At 48.1% G+C, this 20,918-nt stretch overlaps 2 protein-coding genes across 2 annotated transcripts in view; both read left to right on the top strand.

Annotated features, from left to right (window-relative positions):
* The first annotated feature begins 1,050 nt into the window (after positions 1-1,050).
* Positions 1,051-10,174, top strand: fam161a (FAM161 centrosomal protein A). The gene is made up of 7 exons (XM_069168012.1): positions 1,051-1,302; positions 2,468-2,715; positions 3,371-4,603; positions 4,777-4,944; positions 5,927-6,026; positions 7,899-8,032; positions 8,254-10,174. Exons 1-7 carry the CDS (start codon positions 1,147-1,149, stop codon positions 8,522-8,524), a joined length of 2,310 nt encoding a protein of 769 aa, XP_069024113.1. The 5' UTR covers positions 1,051-1,146; the 3' UTR covers positions 8,525-10,174.
* A 3,530-nt stretch (positions 10,175-13,704) lies between these two features.
* xpo1a (exportin 1 (CRM1 homolog, yeast) a) overlaps positions 13,705-20,918 on the top strand; it is a 26,349-nt gene continuing 19,135 nt past the window's right edge. Inside the window, exons 1-7 of the mRNA XM_069167522.1 lie at positions 13,705-14,301; positions 14,727-14,859; positions 15,080-15,181; positions 16,275-16,347; positions 16,433-16,494; positions 16,595-16,639; positions 16,733-16,914. Coding sequence (XP_069023623.1) covers positions 14,734-14,859; positions 15,080-15,181; positions 16,275-16,347; positions 16,433-16,494; positions 16,595-16,639; positions 16,733-16,914 — 590 coding nt within the window. The 5' untranslated portion in view covers positions 13,705-14,301; positions 14,727-14,733. The remainder of the gene's footprint in view (positions 14,302-14,726; positions 14,860-15,079; positions 15,182-16,274; positions 16,348-16,432; positions 16,495-16,594; positions 16,640-16,732; positions 16,915-20,918) is intronic.

Consider the following 20,918-nt stretch of genomic DNA (forward strand, 5'->3'; position numbering starts at 1 on the left):
TTGTATTTATGTTATAATTATTATTATTAATAATTATATTATTTGCAAGAAGAACAAAAACAGCAAAAAGGAAAATAAACAACAATACTTTGTAATGCAAGAGGAGATCTATACATACAAAAATATATAAAGTTCCTTTATAAAAGAATCTTCAAACTAGTGCCAGCTGATAATGTAATTTAACGTAATGCTTCAGAGAGTTGAGTTGAAGATGATAAAGCTTTCTGTTGATTCAGGAGATCAAACAGTACATTCTTCAAAAATATTGTTTGTAGTTTATTTAAATCAAATTTGGCATAAACAAGAAATTATATAGTAGGAACAATTAAAGGGCAGCACGGTGGTGCAGTGGTTAGCATTGTCACCTCACAGCAAAAAGGTTCCGGGTTCGAATCCGGTCCTGGGCCTTTCTGTGCAGAGTTTGCATGTTCTCCCTGTGCTTGCGTGGGTTCTCTCCGGGTTCTCCGGCTTCCTCCCATCATCCAAAAACATGCACCTCAGGTCAGGTTACCTGGCGCCGCGCTAGTGGCAGCCTGCTGCAGCAGCTCCCCCCTGAGAGCCCCCCCTGAGAGCCCCCCTGCTGTAGTGAAGACATTTCCCCTCGGGGATTAATAAAGTGTATAAAATCAAAATATATTATAAACTGAGCTATAATATATTTTTTTAAAGTACAAATCAGTTGCAAAAGTATATAAATAAAAAGAACAACAACAATAATTAAATTAAAGAAAAGGAAAGGTCAGAGAAGTAATTTCTGTATATGACTCCAGACTGTCAAGGTTTGTTTCGTTTTTACTAATTTGAAAGCTTTCTTAAAATTGATGAGCTTGTTCCTGAAGACGAAGAAGACATGTATTAAATATTAATTTGGGTCATTCAGAGTCATCTATCCAAATCTGAAAAGATCCCAATCTTCCAAAATAAAGTAAATCTTTCAGCGATATTTTAACTCGGAGGCTTTTTATTTGTACGGAGGCCAACGTCGTGTCATTTCCGGCCACCCTTCGTCACTTCCGTCCCAGCCAACCTTCTCCGTTGCCGTGGTAACCATCCGGCCGCCGACAGGACGACAGGTGTCTGAACTCTCTCAGGACCTGGTTTTTGTCTCGTTTACCGGTTAAAAAGCGGAACCGGCTCCACGAACCGATGGCGAACGCGCACCGGACGAACGTGCTGGTGACGTCATGTTTGAAGACGCCGGTCGACCCGAACACCAAGGCGCCGTTAGCGTCGTACGAGCGGGAGAGAGTGCTGCCGTACACGGCGACAGGTCACATGGACAACCGGGACTACGAGAAGGAGGTAAACACCGCAAACACCACCACACCACCACCACCACACCACCACCACAACAACAACAACAACAACAACAACAACAACAACAACAACAACAACTCATACTTCCTCTGAGTTAACCTGATATCCGGGTTGAGCGTTTTGTTGACAACAGTTTGAACGCGCTGTGATGATGAAACGGTTCTTCCGTGACTGGATCAGACACCGACACCGACACCGGAGGGACTCACAACATCAGACACCGACACCGGAGGGACTCACAACATCAGACACCGACACCGGAGGGACTCACAACATCAGACACCGACACCGGAGGGACTCACAACATCAGACACCGACACCGGAGGGACTCACAACATCAGACACCGACACCGGAAGGACTCACAACATCAGACACCGACACCGGAGGGACTCACAACATCAGACACCGACACCGGAGGGACTCACAACATCAGCTTCATTTCCTTCATACAGCTTCTGAAGCTTCAGACTATTCGGTGCTGCCCGGCTGCATTTAACAGAATCACAAGACCGCTTTGGCTTGAAGGCTTCTTTCCTGTTTTGTAATCCAGACCTAGAAGAGCAGTAGTGCAGGATGTATCACGGTGACACCGTCCAGCCCACCAGAACCAGGTCCGGTCCGGTCCGGTCCGGGTCACCGCTTCAGGTCAGGGTTCTGATCCGGGTCGTCGGTTGACCTCGCTGTCCTCGGTCTTCCGTCCTGACTTGACTGCCAGACGTCCGTTTGTAATCCGAACACGTCTTTGTTGTCTGAACAACGACCTGCGGTCCGTCTGCTCGGGTTCTGCTGCCAGCTGTCCTACTTCAGAGGCCTCATGGTAATGGACCGGGAACGGAGCCAGACACCTGGTGTGTGTGTGTGTGTGTGTGTGTGTGTGTGTGTGTGTGTGTCATTAAGCTCTCCCACTGTAAGATGCCCTGTGTGCTCCACCATATGGCCCGCGGCCCGGCGGCGGCCCGGTAACAGGCTTAGTGTCGGAGGAGGGCTGCTCTGCTCCAGCTGACTTGGGGTTAAAGCAGGATCAAATATAAACAAACATTCATTTCATAATAACACATCAATATTATGTAAAAGTGAGTCGATGTACTCAAGTTAGATTCAGAAAGAAGATCATCGTCACCAGTGTTTTGTGACCTTTGACCCTTTCAGCTGGAGTCCGAGGACTCGGGCTCGGACTTCTGTGACGAGGACCGTCTGCCGAAGGCGGGTCACACGGCGAACGACCATCTGGACCTGAGCGAGATCTTCTTCTCCAACGAGGAGTACTACAGCAAGCTGGAGGAGCTGAAGAGGGCCCACCAGCGCACCATGGCCGACCTGGAGAACATGTACCGGCGCCAGCTGCAGCTCGGGTCCGACGAGCCTCCGGACACCACGGCGCTGGATGGAGGGCACAGGTGGGTCACGGTCATGTGACGGGCTGGAAGCTTCACTTCCTGTTTTCATTGTTGCTCTATTATAATGGTTTTAATCATCATCATCGATAAATGAAACGGTCTGTACTTGTATAGTTTTATCACCCGACGGTCTCAAAGAGCTTTTACATGGTTTCTACATTCACACAGTACTGAAACTGATCACCGTGCAAAGTGCTGCCATCAGTCACTCAGGGTTCAGGGTCTTGCTCAAGGACACGTAGGCATGTGGACAGGAGGAGCTGGGATCGAACCACCAACCTTCTGATTAGTGTGCAACCCACTCTACTGACTGAGCCACAGCCTCCCACAGTGATGTCATCATCCATCAGTGACGTCATCATCCATCAGTGACGTCATCGCCCATCAGTGATGTCATCGTTGGTTTGTGAACGTTATGAATCCTCCAGTTCAGATTCTGTCCGTCACCGTCTTGATAGAATGATGTGAAGAAGAAAGTGATTGTCCCCCAGGTGCAGCAGGTGTACGTTGCCTAGGAGATGATTAATAACAAACTTGTATTAGGAGTTATAAGAGTACCAGATCAAAGTTGTGATTTTTCAAGGAATGACCAGTTTACCACATGCGGTGAGTTTTTGAAGTATCGGGTCATCATCGTTGATATCTTGTTTTTTAGGTTACTGTGGTCAAGCACCAGCCCAGCGGCCGCTCACCGTCTGAGGAGGTCCGTCTCTGCTGTGGAGCTCCGGTGGGACGCCGGACAGTCCGACGGCTCGGACAAGGACGGAGCTGCCGGTAACGAGGTGGAGAAAGGCCTGCTGCTGTCGCCCAAGGAGCACATCAAGAACATGTGGAGGGACTTCCTGCTGTCCCCTCAGCGCCGCTACCTGTCCTCCTCCTCGCTGCACAGCCTGCCGGGACACCAGAGGACGCCGGGACACCAGAGGACGCCACGACACAGAGCAGGACAGAAGCGGCGGGGCGAGAAGGACGGAGAGCTGGAGCTGTGGAAGCACCGGATGACCGTCCCGCAACCGTTCCAGATGACGCTGCGCGAGGCGGAGCGGCGGAGGCGGGGCTTCAAGACGCGTTCAGAGGTGGAGCAGGAGAACACCGAGCTGCGCCGGCAGGTGGAGGAGCTGTCCGAGTGTCAGAGGAAGTTCCACGCCAGCCCAGTTCCCGCACATGTTCACCTGCCGCTGTACGAGGAGCTGCAGGAGCGCAAGGAGGCGCGACGGCGAACGATGCTGGAGGAGCAGCACCTCCGGGGCGAGCGGAAGTCTTTCAGCTTCCTGGAGAGAGAGCGGCTGAAGAAGGAGCAGAAACAACTTCGTGACACGCAACTTTCCAACAAGGACCCGGTGAAACCCTTCAAGGCCAAGCCGGTGCCCAGGTCCGTGTACGCCGCCGCGTCGGGGGAGCAGATGAAGGAGGAGCAGCTGTACCGGTCCATCAAGATCCAGATGCGAGCTCAGGAGATGCTGCAGAGCGCCGCGCTGCCGGCCAGCATGCTCACGCAGCGGCTCAGCGAGCGCAACAAGACCAGAAGCGGTGCGGCCGGACGTGGCGACGGCTTCTCACACCGGCCGCACATCAACACCGAGGTCCCGGATTTCAACGCCAGTCACAGACTTTTCCAGAAGAACCTGGAGAAACGGAAAGCGGTGAAGCCCACGACCGCATGCAAACCCTTCGAGCTGAGGACGTCACAGATCCCCTCGAACCGGGAGCGCATCCTGCCCGACCTGGAGAAGCAGCAGGACGGTCCTCGGCTGCTGCGCTGGCCCTTCATCAGCGCCGGCCCGACCCGCACGCCCAACTCCAGCCTGTGTTCGTCCCTCTCCGGCAGCCTGGAGGTCCTCCCCTCCAAAGTCACAGACGCCACCAAAAAGCGCCACGAGGCCGTGAGGTACCAGCGTAGCACCCCGAAGGCTCCACCGCCTCAGTAGAGATAGAGACGCTGAACTCCTTTTCCCAGCATCCCCTGCAGCGGGTGCTTAGCACCCTGCCGCCGCTCCAACACATCCGTCCCTCCCCTCCAAAACCGTCCTCCGTCCGTGACCACGTTATCTCCCCGAGTAGAAAGGCGCTGGAGCAGAGGAGGAAGGCCGAGGAGGAGGAGGAGCGGTGGAAGGAGAGGCAGAAGCAGAGGGAGAAGAAGCTGCAGCGGGTGGTTCTGAAACGGGCCGAGGCCCACGACCCGCACCGGGCTCTGTCCCAGACCCACCACAGCAAGCTCACAGAGTTCAGGTACATACTTCAAGATTCATATCATATCCAAAGATGGCCGCAAGGCGCCGCACTCCACACACTCACTCTAAAGAATCATAGAGTTTCATATTGGCCTTTAATGAAGGAAATAAGGAACTTATTTCTTCTTTGATGAGATGTATTCTGTTGAGGATGATAAACTGAGGATATTTTACAGTTTGTAAACACTAACATTCATTCACTGAAATTGTAAACTTCACTGGGAATTTAATAATTATAAATTACAATGATCACCCTCGGCCCTGTGATGGACTGGGACCTGTCCAGGTGAACCCCGCCTTCACCCAAGGTGAGCTGGGATAGGCTCCGCCCCCCTGTGACCCTGTTCAGGGTAAAGCTGGTGTAGATAATGGATGGATGGATAATAACAAATACAAAAAACACACAAATTAGAACAACTTTTAAATCACCCGAAACAACTTTTTCTGCTTTATGTTCTTAAAAAAAAAATAAAAAGGTTTTATATTGGAACATATCATCCAACATATCCATCGATAACGACGTATCTGTGATGGGACAATATCGGCTGACAAAAGACGGGTTCTAATTATTATTATTATTATTATTATTATTGTTATTATTATTATTATTATTATTATTATTATTATTATTATTATTATTATTATTATAATAAAGTTGACCCCACACAAGTGTATACACAATATTACAAACATTACATTTTTGTAGAAAGTCACACAACAGAATCCTGCTTCCTCTTTCATCGGAGAAGAAACATGCAGGTTGTCGTCCTGAAGGTGAAGTCAGTCGTTCAAATCAAAGACAAAACCAGCAAACCAGCAGACGGACGGAGAAGCATGAATATCAGGAGTACCGAGCAGAGAAACAGCCGACCTGCTGCCTGAGCACCGATTCAGGCCGTCGGGTAGTAAGAGAAAAGTCTGTCCTCAGGAGGACGTTCGATTCTCTGAAAGGTTTTCTGTGATTTCTGTTCTCTCCACAGGAAACAAGATCTTCTGCGCCGGAAGGAATACCAGCAGGAGATCAGGGAGATGCAGGAGAGAGTGGAAGGAAGGCCGCTGCTGCTGGAGCAGGTAGCACAGGTGAGTACACACCTGGGAACTGCTGTCTGTCTGTCTGTCTCCTGTCTGTCTGTCTGTCTGTCTGTCTCCTGTCTGTATGTGATCTGTCTCCTGTCTGTCTGTGTCTCCTGTCTGTCTGTGGTCTGTCTCCTGTCTGTCTGTGTCTCCTGTCTGTCTGTGTCTCCTGTCTGTCTGTGGTCTGTCTCCTGTCTGTCTGTGTCTCCTGTCTGTCTGTCTGTGGTCTGTCTCCTGTCTGTATGTGATCTGTCTCCTGTCTGTCTGTCTGTCTGTCTGTCTGCTAACAGGGTTTGTTTGTGAGAACATACCTTCATCCACAGCTGCAGCACCAAATCTATATAAACCCCATTTTATAAAAGATGAGACGCTGCGTAAAGTTTAAATAAAAACAAAATGCAACAACTTTAATTGTTAATTTAATTGTAAATAGAGCAAAGACAACATATTGTGGCGTTGTAGCTGTTTGTGGGAAGCTAGGCTGCTTCGTCTGGATGCGCGTGGGTGGAAATGACTTTCTGAACTTGCAGCAGGTGAGTAGAGAACATACAGCTGTTCACATCTGGCCCAGCGGTGCTGCTGGGTGGTGGACTCCAGCTCCAGCTCACAGCAGCAGTGAACAGGATCCAGATGAGAGCTCCATTCAACCTGCTGGAAACCTCCATCTCCTGTCAAGTCCTTGTTTTTCCTGCTTGATCGTGTCAGCTTCATGAACCAATCAAAACGCTGTATTTAACAACAAGCAACCCGTCATGCACCTGGAGGGAGGAGCAACAAACATGAAGACAGCCACACATCCTCTTCACCACCGGAGCTTTCAGCGCGGCGGTGAAACTCTGTTAATGCCGAGTGAACAGGTGTTCTCTGAGCAGATTGGACTTTCAACAGGCTTCCTAATTAAAGAGATTTACGAGCAGTAACACAGTTAATAGACAAGCAGAACCTTACGTGTGTGTGTGTGTGTGTGCGTGTGCGTGTGTGTGTGTGTGTGTGTGTGTGTGCTCTTCAACATTGTGTGCATTTATGATGAGAACTGGTGGAGGACCTCCGTATATCCGAGGGGCATTGGTTTTAAAATACTATCGAAGTTTTTAGAAACATTGAAACATTTTTTTTAATATAAATTTGACACATTGGAAACATTAACAAAGCTTTTTAAAACACATTAAACATAGTTTTCTGAATAAAAAAGGTTACAGGAGCTGATTTAAACGTTTAAACGTTTTTTTTTAAACATAAAATAACTGAAGTAACATTTTGAAATGTTAAAACTTTGTAGGATAAAGTATTTATAGGTTGGTTCCTGCTGTTTTGGTCCAACCAAGAACCTCTCCATTGTTAAACCTGGGGGAGGCTTTTATTGTGAAGGAGGGACAGGAAATGCTGTGTGTTTGCACACAAGTAAAAACGGGTAGTTTTAAACAACCGGATGTTTTATGCTGACCTGCTGCTCAGTGGGGCGTTTCTACCAAAACTAATTCACTCACAACTATTCAATTTTTAATAGAATATTCAGAAACCTGCCAATAGTCTGTCCCGCCCACCGATAGCTGATATCTGACTGCACCACAGACCTGTCAATCAAACAGACACGCCCCCAAAACAGGTCTTTTGAAGAAAAAAAATCAATTATTGGTGCTATGTCATTCAATACATCATCACACACACACACACACACACATACACACACACACACACACACACACACACACACACACACACACACACACACACACACAGAGCAGCAAATACATGTTTGGTTTGCAGACAAGAAATGTATTTGAAGTGAAGAAGGTTTGTACGTATGGATATGACAGACAGGCGAAGCTTTGATATCATGGATGACTCTATCTTCGTGAAAATGTGGTTTGGTGACAGAGAAACGCCAAACAGGCCGCGGAGAAGCGCTACACGGAAACTCTGCAGGGATGTGATGTAACGGAGGAGTTCATCAGCAGCAAAGCAGCCCAATCAGGATCTGGAGGAGTCTCCTCCTCCACCAGCAGACACAGGTGAACACACACACACACACACACACACACACACACACACACACTCGCGCACACACTCGCGCACACACACACACACACACACACTCGCGCACACACGCACACACACACACACACACACACACACACTCACGCACACACACACACACTCACACACACAGACACACACACTCACACACACACACACACACACGGTGAAACGGTTGTGTTCTTGTGTCTGTTAGTGACCTGGAGGAGGAAGACGCCGGGTTTGAAGCTGTTCACTACAGGAAGGTTTTCCTGGACGATGAAGACGTGGATGAGAGAGGAGGAGGGAGGACGGGGGGGGAGGAGAGTGATGAGGCCTCGTTAGACCACGGCGGCGGCGAGGACGCCGACGGGCGCCCGGCAGACGACGCTCACCGCTACTCTGACGAAAGTTACCAGTACTCAGAGAGTTACTCCGACGACAGCGAGCACGACGCCGACACCGGGAAACAGGAAGCAGCGGAGTGATGTCATCAGACGTCTTCCTACGAGAGGCGTCCGCCTTCTTCACATTTAAACGCTCTGACAGAGAAAACAGAACACGTCGGGTAGAAACAAAGCTTCTACGATGTTTTGGTTCTCCTGACAACTAAATGAACTTCAGGTGATGATGACGGAGCGCCGGAGGGTCCGTGGAGGGAAATTAAACCCTGCGCACAAATTACTACATCGAGGCCACAAGATACCAAATCAAAATTATATCTCCTTCCCTCATTTTCATTCGTTCGTTCCCTCGTTTTCATTCGTTCGTTCCCTCGTTTTCATTCGTTCGTTACCTCGTTTTCATCCGTTCGTTCCCTCGTTTTCATTCGTTCGTTCCCTCGTTTTCATTCGTTCGTTCCCATGTTTTCATTCCTTCGTTCCCTCGTTTTCATTCGTTCGTTACCTCGTTTTCATTCGTTCGTTACCTCGTTTTCATTCGTTCGTTCCCTCGTTTTCATTCGTTCGTTCCCTCGTTTTCATTCGTTCGTTCCCATGTTTTCATTCATTTGTTCCCTCGTTTTCATTCGTTCGTTATCTCGTTTTCATTCGTTCGTTCCCTCGTTTTCATTCGTTCGTTCCCGTGTTTTCATTCATTCGTTCCCTCGTTTTCATTCATTCGTTACCTCGTTTTCATTCGTTCGTTCCCTCGTTTTCATTCGTTCGTTCCCATGTTTTCATTCATTCGTTCCCTCGTTTTCATTCGTTCGTTCCCTCGTTTTCATTCGTTCGTTACCTCGTTTTCATTCGTTCGTTCCCTCGTTTTCATTCGTTCGTTCCCTCGTTTTCATTCGTTCGTTCCCATGTTTTCATTCATTCGTTCCCTCGTTTTCATTCGTTTGTTACCTCGTTTTCATTTGTTTGTTATCTCATTTTCATTCGTTCGTTCCCCCGTTTTCATTCGTTCGTTCCCTCGTTTTCATTCGTTTGTTCCCTCGTTTTCATTCGTTCGTTCCCATGTTTTCATTCATTCGTTCCCTCGTTTTCATTTGTTCGTTATCTCGTTTTCATTCGTTCGTTCCCTCGTTTTCATTCATTCGTTCCCATGTTTTCATTCATTCGTTCCCTCGTTTTCATTCATTCATTCCCTCATTTTCATTCGTTCGTTCCCTCGTTTTCATTCATTCGTTCCCATGTTTTCATTCATTCGTTCCCTCATTTTCATTCGTTCGTTCCCTCGTTTTCATTCGTTCGTTCCCTCGTTTTCATTCATTCGTTCCCTCATTTTCATTCATTCGTGCTCACCAGATGAGTTTCTATAGAGACATCACAGCACAATAGTGTTTCTCCTCTCAGCATGAAGTTCACTGCACCTGCCACAAGGCTAACAACAAGGCTAACAGTAACTGTGTTAGCTCAGGACAGCTGTGATGAAGGATGTAAAGGATTATTGTTAGTAAAAGTCAATAACGATGATATTGAGCATGCTGTATGCTGTATGTTAAATTAGCTTTATACACACTTCAAGTTGTAGAAGACTGTATTGTTGCTGTGGATACTATATGTTGAATTAATATTAGCATCCCTTATTTTGACAGCAGATCTAACCTGTATTCTATATTACAGCCTGTTACAGTCTGTTTTGTTCTTCTACTTCACTTTTACTAGTTTGAGCTCCATGCTTCTCTAAGTTTAATAAAGAAATACAAAAAAGAGTATAATTGAAATATTTATGTAATGTGCAGCATGCTTATTATCAACGGAAGTGCTTACATATTAATCTTTATCAGGTAGTAGTACATACATGTGCTTTCACAGGCCTCCAAACACAATAGATTATATTATATTATACTTCATAGGTACATTTCTGTTAATGAGTTACAACATGGATATTGAGCTTTGAAAGGGTGTGTAGGTTTTTGTAGGCGTATGCTGAAGAATATGTGATAGATTAGTGTTATAGGTGAGAGAGCGTTGTGTCTCCAGGTTCTCAACAACCATCAACCATCAGTGATGTCATTGTTGGTTTGTGAACGTTATGAAGCCTCCAGTTCAGATTCTGTCCGTCACCATCTTGTTAGTTCGGAGCGGTTTGGAGCAGGAAGTGACCATATTTGGACGAGCTGGGGGAGGAGCCAGCGGTGGATCTAACCGATCTGATTGGAAACCTGACGATACTACGTCCCGCCCACCGATAGCTGTAACCTGACTGCACCACAGGCCTGTCAATCAAACAGACACGCCCCCAAAAACAGGTCTTCTTGAATCTTCTTTTCTAATGAATGAGGGATTATTTTCAGATGGACCTCCAGAAAACTAATAAGAAGGAGTGACTTTAGCTAACAACACCGAGATAACTGATGGACACATTTTATTCACTTTGGATTTGATGAGAGAAGTTGAATGGGAGTCTATGGAGCCGGAGGCTTTTTGGAGCCGACCTCTAGTGGCACTCGCTGGTATTGCAGCTGAAGACACTTCTGGATCAGAACCATTTTACAGACCTTATGCTACGAACTCTTTTATATCCAATCTGATTTTTTTTGCCTGCTGCTGTGCTGATACGGTTTGTCCTGTTTTCTGTTCCTTATTTTTGTTTGATGATTTTTGTTTTAGTTTCAAAGTTACTTTCCTGTTGTCTTGTAGTTCCCTGTGTGTCTCTTTGTGCCTTTCTTTGTCTCCTTGTCATCCTCCCTGTGCCCACCAGAGGTCCTCAGTTCTGTGTATGTGTGTCCTACCTCATCCTACCTCATCCTACCTCATCCTTCCTCATCCTACCACATACTTCCTCATCCTTCCTCATCCTACCACATACTTCCTCATCCTTCCTCATCCTACCTCATCCTTCCTCATCCTACCACATACTTCCTCATCCTTCCTCATCCTACCTCATCCTTCCTCATCCTACCACATACTTCCTCATCCTACCTCATCCTTCCTCATCCTACCACATACTTCCTCATCCTACCACATACTTCCTCATCCTACCTCATCCTTCCTCATCCTACCACATACTTCCTCATCCTACCACGTACTTCCTCATCCTACCTCATCCTTCCTCATCCTACCTCATCCTTCCTCATCCTACCACATACTTCCTCATCCTACCTCATCCTTCCTCATCCTACCACATACTTCCTCATCCTACCACGTACTTCCTCATCCTACCTCATCCTTCCTCATCCTACCTCATCCTTCCTCATCCTACCACATACTTCCTCATCCTACCACATACTTCCTCATCCTGCCACGTACTTCCTCATCCTACCTCATCCTTCCTCATCCTACCACATACTTCCTCATCCTACCACATACTTCCTCATCCTACCTCATCCTTCCTCATCCTACCACATACTTCCTCATCCTACCACGTACTTCCTCATCCTACCTCATCCTTCCTCATCCTACCTCATCCTTCCTCATCCTACCACATACTTCCTCATCCTACCACATACTTCCTCATCCTACCTCATCCTTCCTCATCCTACCTCATCCTACCTCATCCTTCCTCATCCTACCACATACTTCCTCATCCTACCTCATCCTTCCTCATCCTACCTCATCCTTCCTCATCCTACCTCATCCTTCTTCATCCTACCTCATCCTTCCTCATCCTACCTCATCCTTCTTCATCCTACCACATACTTCCTCATCCTACCTCATCCTTCCTCATCCTACCTCATCCTTCCTCATCCTTCCTCATCCTTCTTCATCCTACCACATACTTCCTCATCCTACCACATACTTCCTCATCCTACCTCATCCTTCCTCATCCTACCTCATCCTTCCTCATCCTTCTTCATCCTACCACATACTTCCTCATCCTACCTCATCCTTCCTCATCCTACCTCATCCTTCCTCATCCTTCCTCATCCTTCTTCATCCTACCACATACTTCCTCATCCTACCACATACTTCCTCATCCTACCTCATCCTTCCTCATCCTACCTCATCCTTCCTCATCCTTCCTCATCCTTCTTCATCCTACCACATACTTCCTCATCCTACCTCATTCTTCCTCATCTACCATACCCTACCTCATCCTGTCTCTACCTGTGCTGGTTCCCTTTGTCCTGGATTGTGTTTTGCTTCAGTTTAAGGCAGCTGGAACAGGGATCCCTGGGTTTGACTTATCAGGTTGTGACCTGGCTTTGTGTGACTGCTCAGCGCACTCGTTTGTTTGGTTGAATTAAGCCGGGAAACAGAAAGATCTCCTGGGTATACTGAACCTGCTGCAGGCCTCGAGGCCACACCTCCAAAACGGAGGATAACAACATGGCAGATGAGGTTGAATTTGCTGTGGAGTCTGATTCCTGCCAGACGGTGTCCTGGAGGGAAATGTTGGGATGTTGGGGCCCACCTGTCTGGTCTCCATCTTACGCTGAGCTGCAGACACCACCAGAGCTCATCCTGCTTCTCCTGGACATGATCAGCCGACAGGCCAAATATTCCACCACAGATCACAGAAACTCAGTGGAAAATAATATTCTGATGTAGCATTTTCATAGCAGTTTTAAGACGGACATTTTTTTCTTGTATATAACTTTCTGAAGGGATTCACAGGATTGAAGTAGTGAGAGAAGATCATCTGCACAGCTTCTTATTGAGAAACAAATGGTTCTACTTACAGTTACGAACGCTTTCATCAAGCCTCCCTGTGCACCATGGTCACCATGGTGATCACCAAATTCATAAGGCCCACTTTATTCTTATTATAATGAGCTTTTAGTAGACAAATAAATGACCATATTATGTGCAATGTCTGATCTAAATCAAACTCTAATTTTTAATTGTCATTGAAAACTTAACTCCACGAAGAGAGAAGAAAGTTTTTACACGTTTTATCAACTTCATGGTATTGGCATGTCTGCTCACAAAAAACGGGAAGTATATGTCGTATGATTTGTGACATTGAGATCGTTCATTTTAATATTTACACCCGGAACATTTCAAAATGTCAAATTGATCAAAGTGTTTCCAGAAAAACACCAACAACCAGTCTGATGTCGAACCGGCACAAAGGCCTCTGGATTAAAGACACGTGGCCTCGGTCACCGCGGTATGAAACACCTGTTGTATTGTTTCATCTGCTGAGTCCTGGTCAGAGGTCACCGCAGACTAACTGACAGCTCCACCCAGCCTATGACAGCGCGTGACGTCAGGTCCCCCAGAGCCAATCACGTGCTGAATGGGCGGGTACATAGTCCAAATTTTACGCGGCGCGCGACGGGCCGGAGCACCGAGAATGAACATCCCGGTCTCAACCGGTTCCAACCGGTCCGCGGCTGGAAGCGCGAGCTCAGAGGAAGAGCCCGCTCGCACGCATTAAGACGTGTCCGCCGTCCACCGGTGAGCGGAGAGAGCAGAAAGAAAACGGACTCTTTTCACGTCGTGATTTAACGAGACTCCGTGAACCTGCGCTAGCTTAACGCTCCATTAGCCCGCAGACCGAGAACACGTTGACTCTCCATTAGCATGCTAAGTGGCTGCTAGCCTGTCGGGACTCTGGAGAGCGACGGGAGGGGGTCACTGCACCGACAACAACCGGCCACTGCACCGACAACAACCGGCCACTGCACCGACAACAACCGGCCACTGCACCGACAACAACCGATAAGTATCCTGCGGGAGAAGCGCTTTTGAACAGCGCCGAGTGTCGGTGTCCTCCCGGGACAGCTAACTAGCTCCCGGCTGCCGGTGGGGAGCCGCGTGTCGTCCACCGGACAATGAGATGAGCTCACGTGCTGCTTCCTTCACGACGCACCTCCGACACCCCGGTCTGTAGCTCCGAGCAGCAGCCACGAGGAGCGGACGGCCGGTACCAGGTGAGTCGAACCCCGTCACCGCGAACCGAACTCACCCGGCGCGGGCCGCCGTTAGCATCGCGTCCGAGTCAGGTGAACCAACCTGCGGGTACACGAAGCAAACGGGGCCGTGGGGTCGGTGGACCGGGACCTCCGCGGTCCGGTTCCCCACCGGCGCAGCTGGCGTGTTTTTAAATTGAGCTCAAATAGTTGCGAACAAGAACTATCGGTGAGGCTTTCTGATAAATGCAGTTGCACGCGCCCAGTTTGTCCGGCAGGGGGCGTCCCCGTCCCCCCCACCGGTACACCACCGGTACACCACCGGTACACCACCGGTACACCACCGGTACACCACCGGTACACCACCGGTACACCACCGGTACTTTCTGCAGGTCCGTGCATGTTGCAGGTGAACTGGGTTGAAGGTCTCCGTCTGTCCTCTGCAGAATATCTATGCCAGCAGAAATGACGATGTTGTCAGATCACCCAGCCAGACAGCTGCTGGACTTCAGCCAGAAGCTGGACATCAACCTTCTGGACAATGTTGTCAACTCCATGTACCACGACATCGGGTCCCAGGTGAGGACTGTCCACCCGGGTCCTCCTGGGCTCAGTGTCCTTGTGCTGTAACAACAACAAAAGACAAACGAACCTGATAAATTTGCACTACTTTGCTGCTGTTCTGTAAATTGTGTTCAGATTATGATGTCGTGATGTCATGATGTCGTGATGTCATGATGTCATGATGTCGTGATGTCGTGATGTCAGAACAGCAGTTTGACGTGTTGTTCTCTCACAGCAACGAGTGGCTCAGGAAGTTCTCACCAACCTGAAGGACCATCCAGACGCCTGGACGAGGGTGGACACCATCCTGGAGTTCTCTCAGAACATGAAAACTAAAGTATGACACACACACACACACACACACACACTCACACACACACACTCTCTCTCTCTCACACACACACACACACACACACACTCACTGTTAACGGAGGAAGGAGGTTCATCAGTTTATGGTCTCTCCTTTCAGGGAGCTTTGAGACTTCGGTGGCGTGTCGCTCCAACATTCAGCGACCTGAAGCGCCGTGTCGGATAGTTTCGTCTTTTGTTTACAGAGGTGCTGACTCGTCACTTTTGGGTGAATTTGAGCTCAAACGAGAGATTTGTGGAGGCGTTTCGTTGTAGTCTTGAATTTTCTTTCCCCGCCCGCTGTGATTGGTCCTGGCCATCATTGTTACAGATCGGACCGCCCCCTTTTGGGGGGAAACCAATGACCCTCGGCGTAGACTTTAATGTAAAATAGCTATACGAGTTTATAAATGACCCAAAAACATCTTTCCACGCTGCCTGTGATGAAACATGCTGGACAGATAAACAGTTTAATTTGATCCCTCCATGGTTCCTTCAGTCGTCCTTTCTACAGACTGGTTCCATAGAGACCTTCTATCAGGATCTTTATTAGGACACGACAGGGAAACAAATCGGAGATACGAGTTTTTCACATTGTTGGCGAAACTAACTCCACATCAACTCTTCAGTTATTATTTAAACTGGTTAGTTTACAGCAGCGGTTTGGAGAAAAGTCTCAACTTCCTCCGATTCTCCGTTGTTGTCAATGCAACGCAATGTCAATGTTTTCCCCCTGAAAGGGGCGTGGCCATCTATCCAAGCCAACGCAGGCAGCAATGACCAGCCAATCAGAGGCAGATGAGGGTGCGTCGTCACTGAACGTGGCTGGTTGCAACAAAAACTGAATCCATGGCGTCTTAAAAGCCTTAAATCGTTTCTGTCTCACGTTATGAGCAAATATATGCTGCATAGAGTTATTAGTTGACATTGTCAAAAAAAAAACCTGGACCACTTTACATGTCAGATATATTTCTCTCTAATAAAAGTACGCGGTGGTAATTCTAGTAGTTTATTGTGATTAGGGCAATATTTGTAATTCTATATCTGTTTTTCGAGATCTAAACTCTCCGTCCCTCTCTCAGTATTATGCGCTGCAGATTCTGGAGGTGGTGATCAAAACACGTTGGAAGATTCTCCCGAGAAATCAGTGTGAAGGTAAAATCAATCTGATGACATCAACCACATTATCAGGATGTTTTCTTTGTCAGGTGTGTCACTTACTAAAAAAACCTGTTTTTAGGAATCAAAAAGTATGTTGTCGGGTTGATTATCAAGACATCCTCTGATCCTGCCAACATGGAGGTGAGTGACATGTATGTAAGCTGCTGAGCTTCTACGTTCACACGTTAACGGCTTTTGTCCTGTGTGATGACGAAGCCACTGCTTTTATGTTTGGTTGCAGAAAGATGGAGTGTACATTTCAAAACTGAACATGATCCTCGTACAGGTAAATAAACATTTGAATTTCTGATGTACGGTACAAGAACAAAGCCTGATTGAGGTGATGACACGGAGCTCTTCTTCTGTGGTTCTGGCTCAGATCCTGAAGCAGGAGTGGCCGAAGCACTGGCCCACCTTCATCAGCGATATCGTGGGTGCAAGTCGGACCAGTGAGAGCCTCTGTCAGAACAACATGATCATCCTCAAACTGCTCAGCGAGGAGGTCTTCGACTTCTCCAGTGGCCAGATGACCCAAGTGAAGGCCAAGCACCTCAAAGACAGGTAACTCAGAAAAATATGACGCATTGTAACTTCGATAAAGTGAAGAGGAATTGGTATATTTTGACGAAGGCTGTTTAGTTGTCGGTTCTGTCCTTTACTTTTTCAGAAAAATCACATTCAACGAACACATCTGAGCACTGAAATATGTAAAATGGCTAAATGCAAAAATTACGATTATTGTCAGTCTAAAACAGAGGCACCCAAATTCTTTCCTATGAAGTGACAAAAATACATGTTTATGTGAAATGAAGGAAGACGTTGTGTTCAGGAACAGCTGCAGCTTCCTCAGACGCCTTTAATTTGAAAATCCTTTACGTCGGTGGCCCCGCCCCTTCCTCTACGGAGCCAAGATGGCGACCGTTTAGGGTGGAAAGTGTTTCACACTTCTTGTTTGGAGCGTTCTGAGTGATTCATCCTGGAACTTGTAGTGTTCTGATGGTTCTGTACTGACAGAGAGAACACACTGATGTACTCAGAGTAGAGAGTTAGTACACAAGTACAACATCTGGAACACTAGTAGAACATCTGGAACACAAGAACAACATCTGGAACACGAGTGGAACTTCTGGAACACGAGTAGAACGCCTGGAACACGAGTAGAACGCCTGGAACACGAGTAGAACTTCTGGAACACGAGTAGAACACGAGTAGAACACCTGGAACACGAGTAGAACGCTTGGAACACGAGTAGAACACAGTAGAACGCCTGGAACACGAGTAGAACGCCTGGAACATGAGTAGAACACAGTAGAACGCCTGGAACACGAGTAGAACGCCTGGAACACGAGTAGAACACAGTAGAACGCCTGGAACACGAGTAGAACGCCTGGAACACGAGTAGAACTCTTGGAACACAAGTAGAACGCCTGGAACATGAGTAGAACTCTTGGAACACAAGTAGAACTCTTGGAACACAAGTAGAACGCCTGGAACACAAGTACAACGCCTGGAACACGAGTAGAACACAGTAGAACGCCTGGAACACGAGTAGAACGCCTGGAACACGAGTAGAACGCTTGGAACACGAGTAGAACGCCTGGAACACGAGTAGAACACAGTAGAACGCCTGGAACACGAGTAGAACGCCTGGAGCACGAGTAGAACACAGAACGCCTGGAACACGAGTAGAACGCCTGGAACACGAGTAGAACACGAGTAGAACGCCTGGAACACGAGTAGAACACGAGTAGAACGCCTGGAACACGAGTAGAACGCCTGGAACACGAGTAGAACACAAGTAGAACGCCTGGAACACGAGTAGAACGCCTGGAACACGAGTAGAACGCCTGGAACACGAGTAGAACAGTAGAACGCCTGGAACACGAGTAGAACACCTGGAACACGAGTAGAACACGAGTAGAACGCCTGGAACACGAGAAGAACACAAGTAGAACGCCTGGAACACGAGTAGAACACAAGTAGAACGCCTGGAACACGAGTAGAACACCTGGAACACGAGTAGAACACAGTAGAACGCCTGGAACACGAGTAGAACGCCTGGAACACGAGTAGAACGCTTGGAACACGAGTAGAACGCCTGGAACACGAGTAGAACGCTTGGAACACGAGTAGAACGCCTGGAACACGAGTAGAACACGAGTAGAACGCCTGGAGCACGAGTAGAACACAGTAGAACGCCTGGAACACGAGTAGAACGCCTGGAACATGAGTAGAACACAGTAGAACGCCTGGAACACGAGTAGAACACAGTAGAACGCCTGGAACACGAGTAGAACGCCTGGAACACGAGTAGAACACAGTAGAACGCCTGGAACACAAGTAGAACGCCTGGAACACGAGTAGAACACAAGTAGAACGCCTGGAACACGAGTAGAACGCCTGGAACACGAGTAGAACACAAGTAGAACGCCTGGAACACGAGTAGAACGCCTGGAACACGAGTAGAACGCCTGGAACACGAGTAGAACACAAGTAGAACGCCTGGAACACGAGTAGAACGCCTGTGGAACACGAGTAGAACGCTTGGAACACAAGTAGAACACAGTAGAACGCCTGGAACACGAGTAGAACGCCTGGAACACGAGTAGAACACAGTAGAACGCCTGGAACACGAGTAGAACGCTTGGAACACGAGTAGAACACAGTAGAACGCCTGGAACACGAGTAGAACACAAGTAGAACGCCTGGAACACGAGTAGAACACAAGTAGAACGCCTGGAACACAAGTAGAACGCCTGGAACACGAGTAGAACACAAGTAGAACGCCTGGAACACGAGTAGAACGCCTGGAACACGAGTAGAACACAAGTAGAACGCCTGGAACACGAGTAGAACGCCTGGAACACGAGTAGAACGCCTGTGGAACACGAGTAGAACGCTTGGAACACGAGTAGAACACAGTAGAACGCCTGGAACACGAGTAGAACGCCTGGAACACGAGTAGAACACAGTAGAACGTCTGGAACACGAGTAGAACGCTTGGAACACGAGTAGAACACAGTAGAACGCCTGGAACACGAGTAGAACACAGTAGAACGCCTGGAACACGAGTAGAACGCCTGGAACATGAGTAGAACACAGTAGAACGCCTGGAACACGAGTAGAACGCCTGGAACACGAGTAGAACACAGTAGAACGCCTGGAACACGAGTAGAACGCCTGGAACACGAGTAGAACTCTTGGAACACAAGTAGAACGCCTGGAACATGAGTAGAACTCTTGGAACACAAGTAGAACTCTTTGAACACAAGTAGAACGCCTGGAACACAAGTACAACGCCTGGAACACGAGTAGAACACAGTAGAACGCCTGGAACACGAGTAGAACGGCTGGAACACGAGTAGAACGCCTGGAACACGAGTAGAACGCTTGGAACACGAGTAGAACACAGTAGAACGCTTGGAACACGAGTAGAACACAGTAGAACGCCTGGAACACGAGTAGAACGCCTGGAACACGAGTAGAACACAGTAGAACGCCTGGAACACGAGTAGAACGCCTGGAACACGAGTAGAACTCTTGGAACACGAGTAGAACGCCTGTGGAACACGAGTAGAACGCTTGGAACACGAGTAGAACACAGTAGAACGCCTGGAACACGAGTAGAACGCCTGGAACACGAGTAGAACACAGTAGAACGTCTGGAACACGAGTAGAACGCTTGGAACACGAGTAGAACACAGTAGAACGCCTGGAACACGAGTAGAACACAGTAGAACGCCTGGAACACGAGTAGAACGCCTGGAACACGAGTAGAACACAGTAGAACGCCTGGAACACGAGTAGAACGCCTGGAACACGAGTAGAACACAAGTAGAACGCCTGGAACACGAGTAGAACGCCTGGAACACGAGTAGAACGCCTGTGGAACACGAGTAGAACGCCTGTGGAACACGAGTAGAACACAGTAGAACGCCTGGAACACGAGTAGAACGCCTGGAACACGAGTAGAACACAGTAGAACGTCTGGAACACGAGTAGAACGCTTGGAACACGAGTAGAACACAGTAGAACGCCTGGAACACGAGTAGAACACAGTAGAACGCCTGGAACACGAGTAGAACACAGTAGAACGCCTGGAACACGAGTAGAACGCCTGGAACACGAGTAGAACTCTTGGAACACAAGTAGAACGCCTGGAACATGAGTAGAACTCTTGGAACACGAGTAGAACACAAGTAGAACGCCTGGAACACGAGTAGAACGCCTGTGGAACACGAGTAGAACGCTTGGAACACAAGTAGAACACAGTAGAACGCCTGGAACACGAGTAGAACGCCTGGAACACGAGTAGAACTCTTGGAACACAGTAGAACGCCTGGAACACGAGTAGAACGCCTGGAACACGAGTAGAACACAAGTAGAACGCCTGGAACACGAGTAGAACGCCTGTGGAACACGAGTAGAACGCTTGGAACACAAGTAGAACACAGTAGAACGCCTGGAACACGAGTAGAACGCCTGGAACACGAGTAGAACGCCTGGAACACGAGTAGAACACAGTAGAACGCCTGGAACACGAGTAGAACGCTTGGAACACGAGT

Source organism: Embiotoca jacksoni, unplaced genomic scaffold (assembly GCF_022577435.1).
Source record: "Embiotoca jacksoni isolate LCO1_2020_lvr unplaced genomic scaffold, fEmbJac1.0.p SCAF_4, whole genome shotgun sequence".
Classification (NCBI taxonomy): Eukaryota; Metazoa; Chordata; class Actinopteri; family Embiotocidae; genus Embiotoca; species Embiotoca jacksoni.

Coding starts and splice junctions, on each gene's coding strand:
- fam161a (XM_069168012.1), top strand. CDS start 1,147: ATGGCGAACGCGCACCGGACGAACGTGCTGGTGACGTCATGTTTGAAG. Junction 4,604..4,776: donor AAGCGCCACGAGGCCGTGAG/GTACCAGCGTAG, acceptor CTCCCCGAGTAG/AAAGGCGCTGGAGCAGAGGA. Junction 6,027..7,898: donor TGCTGGAGCAGGTAGCACAG/GTGAGTACACAC, acceptor GTTTGGTGACAG/AGAAACGCCAAACAGGCCGC.